Source organism: Chiloscyllium punctatum, chromosome 9, assembly GCF_047496795.1.
Source record: "Chiloscyllium punctatum isolate Juve2018m chromosome 9, sChiPun1.3, whole genome shotgun sequence".
Taxonomy (NCBI): domain Eukaryota; kingdom Metazoa; phylum Chordata; class Chondrichthyes; order Orectolobiformes; family Hemiscylliidae; genus Chiloscyllium; species Chiloscyllium punctatum.
The window spans coordinates 110,467,835-110,476,801 of record NC_092747.1 but is presented as its reverse complement, the minus strand read 5'-3'; the positions used below and the strand labels follow the sequence as shown (position 1 = coordinate 110,476,801).

Below are 8,967 nucleotides of genomic sequence, written 5' to 3'. Positions count from 1 at the left end.
TATTTTACAGGAGAATTGTAGAGGGTGTTTATAAATTATTTGGGGGACTAATTATTTACGGGAAAGCAAAACACAATTGATACAAATGATATATCAATGATTCCTCACTGCGAAGCGAATTTGAAGATAGTACATATTCACAAAAAAAAATTCTACATCAAATGTCCGAATTCACCGAATGGGATGTGGGGGAGGGGGGGGGGTGGTGGTGGTGGTGGGGGGGGGGGTGATGTGGAGGTGAGGTGTAAAGGAAGTCTATCGTAATTCGTTCAAGTCCAGATCAGGACATATATCAATCCTTTCTTTAAATAAAAAGACAAGTGACCGTATTTCTGAAGTTTCCAGTGAAAACTTGAGCAGGATCAACGAGATGGGAAGTGCCGGCAGGAGGTGGGAGGACCCCGCTGCGCTGCTCCGCTGAAAACCGGCGAATTGCCTGAACGGCGCATCTGCCAATCAGTCCACAGTCGCCAATCGCGGTCTTGCCATCTCTGAACTATATTTCCCTACTCTGTCGTCTAACCACTCCAGGTTCTGCCAATCGCTTGAGGACAGAGTGAGATAGGAGAGTTAAAAGTGCTCCAACAACAAAAAAAAAGAGAAAGTGCTGGAACTGAGCTCAATAATATATTTTCCAGCTTTGGTTTTTTTTTAAGTTGGGAGGGGGGCGGGTGGGGTGGGGGGTGGGGTGGGTGGGGTGGGGAGGTTGCTGGTGGGGGAGGTGAAGAGAGAGGGAGAGAGAGAGAAAAAAAAACGGTACCACCAACTACTGTGTGGATGGTCAGGCTTGTGTAGTTATGGAAGCGGCGCTAAGCAAGCGGAATCCAGCGTTGAGATTAGCGGATTTGGCAGCTAACAAATACCATCCCCATCAGAATATGTCAGGTTTCCCGGGGCTGGCGAGTCACACACACATCCACCCTGGGGAGATGAGCAGCGATCCAAGTGTGGCACTCACCTCTTTCGGGCCTGAGCACGTGGCTCAGTCCAGCGGTGCTCTCAAACTCAGTCCATCTCAGCATATGGCCGGACACCCCGAGACTCAGGCAGCGTCGATATTCAGCTCCGCGCAGAACTCGGTCAGTTACTCAGCGGGTCACCCCCACACGGGCTACGGCAGCGCCAGGGATTACATGCTGAGGAGAGATCTCTCAGCGTCCGCCATGCATGGACTGACTGAACAGCACCCAGCGACCTCCTCTCACCATCATCCCCACCATCACCACCACCACCACCACCACCACGGAATGTTCCTGTCCACCACAGCGAGCTACGGACACCCTGAGGTCTTCCCTGGGCTCCACGACCAGTCAACGCCGGGATCCCACCACACTTTAAACGGACAGATGCGCCTGGGCTTGCCGGGGGACTTGTACAGACCGGAACATTTTAACCATCGAGCCGAGCACTACCCGGCCACCTCCCTGCACAGCTACAACTCCATGAACTTAAACGTTAACCTGGCGGCAGCTCATCACGGAGCCGGGGCTTTCTTGAGGTACATGAGGCAGCCCATCAAACAGGAGCTCATCTGCAAGTGGATCGACCAGGAGGACACGGCAAAGAAATCCTGTTCGAAAACTTTCAGCACCATGCATGAGTTGGTGAACCACGTCACGGTGGAACATGTCGGAGGACCCGAGCAGAGTGTTCACGTTTGTTACTGGGAGGATTGCCCGAGAGAAGGGAAGCCATTCAAGGCAAAATACAAACTGGTAAACCACATCAGAGTCCACACGGGCGAGAAACCCTTCCCGTGCCCGTTCCCTGCTTGTGGTAAGGTCTTTGCTCGCTCGGAAAACCTGAAGATACATAAGAGGACTCACACAGGTTGGTGTTTCGGAGCGGGATTTCACTTTGTCCACCAGCACCCCCCCTCCCCAACCCCCACCCCCCCCCCCCCCCTCCTTCAGCAAGTGCGTCTCGCTGGTCTCTCGGGCAAAGCTTTTAAGTTAGAAACAGAACCGAGAAGTGATTACTTTGGCGGAGTCCGACCAGCCTAATTTTTCACCATCTCAGGAAACAAGCCCCGTCTGAGTTTAACTGGTACTGAAATCCGGCTTCACAAAACCCCTAGAATGTGGGATTAAAGTCTCGCGGTTTCATTTTGAAAGGTGCCGGAGATTTCCGTGGGTGGGAAACAGGCCAGGAACATTATCAAACGGGCTTGGGGTGGGTGGGGGGGGGAACAAAAAAAAATGGGGCCTCCCTTTGTTTCCTGTCCCGGGAATTACGAGTGGAAGATGGGTCACCAACTTTAAAATGAAGCGACCAGCCGCAATGGATTGGAGGTGTTCTCGGGTTTTAGAAAGAGAAGATTCCTCTTAAAATCCGATAGTTAAATCCAAATCTCTTTATTTAAAAAACATCACGACAAAGTGAAAGGAAAAGGATCATAAATTAGGGCAGGAAGATTTCAATGTAACAGAGCTTAGGGGAGAAAATCGAAGTTTGTGATCAGACTGGACTTGGCCGGTTTTTGGTTGTTGAAATTTAAGAGAGAGTCCCTGAGAGAAAGGATATCAGTACCCTCACAGGCAGCATGCTATAGTTTGGCTCAGTCATTGGAATAATGAAGATTTTTTTTGTCGTGACCCATCGGCAGTAAATACGCTGCAGGAACCATCGCAAATCCCCCGAGGGTGTACCCTGTCTAACTTGAACTAAGTTCACTGCAGATCTCTCGTATATCGTTTTTAGTTGCTTGCGAAATAAGGCAACCTGGTCAGAATTTATTGTTGCAGACAGATATTATCCCTTGGAGAATGTTTATTGACGTATGTTTTGCTTAATTGTTTCCACTGATTTATAGTGCGCTGTCACAGGGTATAAACAGATAGTGTTACACCTATTCGTTTAATGCCTGCCTAATTTGTTGTTTAAATGTTAAAAGCAAATGGTCCATGACTGCTCTGATTATAGATTTTATCTAAAGAATATGTTGGACTGGTTTTAAAAGGAAACATCGGGGTATGGGAGGGGGTTGGAGGCGAGATGGGAATTGTACTGTAGCTTTGCTCAGGACTCGATTGGCATGTATTTATGGAGCTACTCGTAGATTGGGAGAACCTAATGCAACATGACTAACCCTTCATATTACAGGTCGATTTCAGTTTGCCTGACTTATCAGATTGTTGGGTACCGGGTTACAAAATTGGAGGGCTAGATTCGCTTGCCCAAATCCTCAATCTCTTTCTGAGAGGAGCGTTGAAAGAAAATAAGATTTTTAAAACTTCATTTCTCTCTATAAGACTCTCTATAGGGCTACAAGTCCATACCGTTTGCCTGGTACCCTCCCAGCACCGTATCCCGAAGCAGAAATTGTAACTGAGAACAGAACAACTCTCTCTGGAGTAGTCACTGTGTCTTTTCGGGCCTTCTTTTCATGGTTCCAAATTCGAGCTATAAAGTGACAATTTGCTGACCTTTCGAATAGTGTCCACTTCGACCTAAAGGAATAGACAGGGGTTTGGGGAGAGAACGTTAAATTCTCGCATCATAATAGTTTTAAGTGGGTCATAGATTAAAAATAACACAAAAATGGTAATTAGCGTCACACGGCGAAGCAGAATTACTTTCTCCACTTCAGTGAAGCTGCAAGGTAAAACTGTCTATCACTTCTTGCCCACAAATGGAACTGATGTTGCTAAAATTCTGCAAACTAGAGCCCATTGAGGAAACGCAACGGCGCCGGAGGAGCCAGTTTCGCCGCTGTATGAAAGAAAATAGAAACATAAAGTGCCCATGCATTTAAATCTAACCTCAGGCACCAACACACACACACAATATGGCGATGTGAGCCAAGTGTGTTTGCAAAGTCAATTACCATAAGTCTCTGTTTTAAAACATTGCATTCCGTCAGCTCGAAAGTTTATGTGTAGCCTGCGAGACTTGTGGTGCCAGTCGGCCGATTTGATAAGGTCGGGAACACTTTGGTGTTCTGTCGCGTTGTCTGAATCTGGGGTTTGCTGAAAGGTTTATGCTGTGTTTGAAACCTGTATGTGTGGGGGAGAGTGTTGCTCCAACTAGGGCATTGAGTTTATGGAAGGCAGGTCCAGAGAAGAGGAAAATCCACCCAGCCCCTTGCTCTGCAGTGATCCATGCAAAAAAAAAATTGGCTTAAACAATGCAATATCTGGGGCCAGGAGCAAAGATGAGTACCAAACTGTATAGGCCTATTGGTCTTGTTTTCCAGGTAAAGTCATGTGTTTGAGAGCCAAACCGTTTATACCAGTCAAGTGATTTTGCTTAGATCCCTAGCTCAGGCAAAATGCAACGCCACAATCAAAGGCTGCCAGTGTCTTTCTCCTGACATGCTGCTTGGGGCCGGAAACTCCGAACAAACCGCCAGGCCCCAAACACCAGGCACGTTCGAAGTGCTAGTTTATGACCAGCCTCTGGGATCCAGGCACTACATCGAGCTGCAGCAGAGCTAAATATAAATATTTACCGTATACAAATCTGGAAGACGCCTGGGTCCAGCCCCTGCTCCAACCCCTGCGCGAAAATATTAACTCGAAACAGGATCCAAAATAGGAACATCATCTTGTTTTAAAGATTCCGCCAAGTTAGGTAGTCAGTGCAAATGATAATCAAACTGACTAAGAAGAGCAGTCACCATGTTGTTTTTTTTTGATGGTGTAAAATGCATGCTCTTACAAAAAGATGGCTACCATTCCTGGTGTTATTGTGCTCACCCAATTTAACTTCGAGCACAGGTTTGAATTGACCGTGGGATGAAACCCATTTTCCCAATCTGAAGATGGATAAGAAAGCGAGATTGCCAGTTTGGCTGTTTAGTTTACCAGAAGTTGGCCTGTATTTGTAGTGCTACTCTTAGCTTTGCAGAATTTAATGCAACATGACTAACCCTTCATATGGAAGGTCGATTTCAGTTTGCCTAACTTATCAAATTGTTGGGTACCAGACTACAAAATAAGCAGTGAAAGAATTACATTGAGGGGTTGAGTAAGAAAGCAAGTAATGTCCCGAGCCGCTTAACCGGTTTAATTCTCTGGTTGCAGACTTTAAACTGAACGAATTCTGTCAACACAAATACCAAACCCCAATATTCTCTTCACAGTTTCCAAGGGTCTGAAAGATCGAAATAGCATGAAAGAAAAATGTGAATATTGCAATTGGCCAGTGAAATAAGTTCTTTTTTTAAAAAAAGGCTCAGAACTTCTTGCCAAGGAGATTTGTCAATAATGGCAGCGCTAAATTACTTTCCAAGTGAAATGTTGAGGGATAAAAACGCGATAGTTGCAGTTTAAAGTTTATTAGTGCTTCAGATGAAGAATGTGGAATTTGGCTGATATATACTTTATGCAGATTCGCAGCGTTTTCAGGAAAATCGGATGAAAAAGGAGTATTTTTCCCCGAGACGCGTTCATGTCCGACTGAAGTGTGAATTAAATTGTTTATGTGCAACACGAAGTGTTCCAAATGCCCTCTAGAATACAAAGCAAAGCTGGGATACGTTGGAGAGGCCAAAATCTCCGCCAGCAGGCCATGATGGTAAAGCTTACATTTTATGTGCATGTACACTTAAAGAATAACATATCAATTTGTCTAGCGCCTTTTACGACCCCAGGATCTTATCCCAAAGTGCACTACAGTCAAGGAAGTACTTTTTTTGAGGTGGAATCACGATTGAAATACTGGAACTGACTTTTGCAACTAGAGCTAAAATGGTCGTGCTGAACTCTGAATATTTAAATAATCAATTTTAAAAAGCTTGAAAAAAACTTACTGCAAACAACCACTCGGTTTTATTCCCTTACTGTGTTTTCTTTATTATTTTCAGGAGAGAAGCCTTTTAAATGCGAGTTCGATGGTTGTGACAGGAAATTTGCCAACAGCAGTGACAGGAAGAAGCACTCTCATGTCCATACCAGTGACAAGCCGTACAACTGCAAAGTGAGAGGCTGCGACAAGTCTTACACTCATCCTAGTTCCCTTCGCAAACACATGAAAGTGCATTGCAAATCTCCCCCACCTCCCCTCACTTCTGGTTACGAGCTCTCCAACACATCCTTGGGGATAGTGCCTCCAGCCTCAGAGCCCGTCAGGGGCCGCACTGCCAGCGTCTCTTCGCAAGTCACCAACCTCAATGAATGGTACGTCTGCCAGGGGAGCGGGGCAGCCAATAGCCTCCACACACCTTCAAGCAATGGCGCCTCATCCGACACTGAGGATGAGGAGGTTTACAGGGACCCAGATCCCAGGACTATGCTCTGACAGATGAGTGCTGCAGAAACGTGCATGTGGGCACCTTGAAAAGCGTCGATCGAGGGTTTGTGGCAATGGCAGCCAACCAATAATACCAACTGAGGGTGTCCTGTGGCCACTTTAGACCAAGTCGGTTCAAAAGGCCTAGGAAAACAACTTAGGGGCTATGGACCTGATCTCGTGCAGCTTTGTGGCCTATACGTTCATTTTCTGTGTCAACAGAGATTATAGTGGGACCATCGAAACTAATGAAAGTCACAACTTGATTTATTTTAAGAGTTGTAAATAGTGATGATCAAAAGTGACTTAAAGAAATAAAACCTATCATTCGACCTATTGCAATCGAGCAATAGCGTTTTTTGTACCGACCAGAAAACATCTCCGCTCTTTTTTTTTAACAGTCACACAACATGCACAGCCTTTCTTAACGCCCCAATTCCCCTCGGGGGCTGGGAATGATTCTTTGAGAGCCTGGTTACAGGGTTACAAGCCGACGGTTCGAGCGAAGGGCTACGCCACACTTCTGACACAATGATGGACAATACGATGCAAGTTCGGCGGGGATGGGGGAGGGGGGGGGGGAGATCGCCATATTTCCGTATTCAGCTGAAATGACCCAGTGCTAGTGGTGCAATAATAAAACACTAAAAGGAAAGGTACATACATACTGTTGCAAAAAGAAAAGTTGAATTAGGACCTTCCTAAACGAGTCACATATCAGTAAATGCTGAAACTCTATTTGACCCTGTGAAATCAATAATTTATCCCAACCTTTATTGGGTTTCCGGAGCAGCAGCCTCTCGTGCGATCTTCTATCATGGTACAGACAAAAATATTCATATTTTACTCATAATTATTCAGGCCTTCGTGCAAACAAACTAAAGAGCACTAATATGTCCTTAGAGGCCAGAAGATACAAAAATGACAGGCCTGTCCCTATAGGATTTGTACATAATTGTGAGCTGCGAGTCGTTGTTATCATCGTTAGCTACCTTAAGATTCTCGTCCGTAAATGTTCTTTTATTTGTAAACTATAATTTATTTGCTGATGTGTAATATCTTTCTGCAATAGTACAGATACACCAAAGAATTATATTATTACGTTTGGTGCAGTTTCGTGGTGTTGATAAATCTGTGGTCTGTCAGAACATTTATTTTCTGCTTACTTGAATGAACTGTGAACTGTGAAGATGAAGATATGTGATTGTTCATTCCTTCCGGGTGCTGCAGTTAATCGTTGTAACTACAGTATTGGTACGTTATCATTACCATGCATGTGCAGTTATTTAACATTCTATTTCCATTAACAAACACCGCCTAGAATCTTTGATTGGAATCTACAAACCTACAGTCAAAATGCAACGGAGAGATCACATTTCCTTTGAAGTAATGAATGGTCCACGTGTATTTCAATTAGAAGCGTGTTTCAGTTACGGAGGTTTAGCCGTGTGACAATGTATTTTCAAATTGTGAATAAACGAATATTGTTTTTTCTCAGCGTTAATAACTTGTGTATTAAATGTGCAAATCCTAACAGCAAAGTCTTGTGCTGTGCCTATGGAAACCTTGACTGCAGTGGTAGAGACTCGGGTCATTTTAGCTAAAAGATCTGAAGATAAATGACGGAGGGCATCTGGTGTAACTTTTCTTGTCTGCTGTTGCGTGACAACAGTTGTCTCCATGTAAATATTTACGAGTCTATCGCAAATAGGATGCACAGAAGGACTTCAGCAAACATTGAAGGATGCTACCTAACTGGCTCCAATTGGCAGACGGGAGATGAAACAGTTCCCAACATTGCCTCTAATTAGCATTTCAGCATGACGTCAAGGGATAAGGAAGGAAGTTTATCCTGTGGGATCATGTTCTACCAACTCCAGAAATCCAGGTAAGCAGAGAGTTGAAAAGTATATCACTCTGTTCATTCTTTTAATATAAATCCAATCCCTTGCACACCCAGATATTTCATCGTAGCTACTTTATCGGCAGCAACGTAGTAGTATTAAAATTGATGGCTGATCCAACATAAAACAATCTCGAAACAATACAGGGGAAAGACAAATTGGGAAAGTCAACTGCTATCCGTACAGTCCCTGAAACCCCATGTTTACTCATCGATGTCTCCAAAATTCCATACCTGTCCCATAACAACCAAATGAGGATGGAGAATCCATAAGGATAATATGGCGATCCTCGGTGATTGACTTTACATGTGATGTTGGTTCTGTTTTCTCCTTCGACATGGAATCGTAAAACAACTTGATCCATCCGTTAAGATGGCTTTAACGTGGGAGTTCAGTGAGTTTGGCCTTTTTAACAACAGGAAACCTAAACCGTGCACCTGAGGGTTGAGATCTATGGATGACTCGACCAACACAAAGCATACAACTTGGGGGTACATTGCTGATAAAATGAAGCAACAGGAACTCCATTCCTTTTGGTCAAAGTGTCAAAGAACAGATGGAAATATGGGTAAGAGAACAGACCCGGGATGCAAGAAAGCAATTCGAAGAATGAATGATATGTCTCCTAAATGAAATAGGTTGTTTCAGTGAGATTCACAATTAAAAGCATATGAAGCAGAAGAAGACTCATGTAAATGAAGGCGCCAATCAATGGGGAAACTTATAGCTCTCTAATGAAGTTTCTGGTGAAAGGAAGGGCTGTACAAAGGCATCCAGACATGAATCATTCATGGCAGATATCAAAGATAAAAGATATTCAACAATAAGCAGA

At 44.4% G+C, this 8,967-nt stretch overlaps 1 protein-coding gene across 1 annotated transcript; it reads left to right on the top strand.

The window, feature by feature from the left end:
- Window positions 1-715: 715 nt before the first annotated feature.
- zic5 (zic family member 5 (odd-paired homolog, Drosophila)) lies at window positions 716-6,567 on the top strand. The gene is made up of 2 exons (XM_072578043.1): window positions 716-1,830; window positions 5,807-6,567. The coding sequence occupies exons 1-2, from the start codon at window positions 798-800 to the stop codon at window positions 6,238-6,240; spliced, it is 1,467 nt and encodes a 488-aa protein (XP_072434144.1). The 5' UTR covers window positions 716-797; the 3' UTR covers window positions 6,241-6,567.
- Window positions 6,568-8,967: the final 2,400 nt, after the last annotated feature.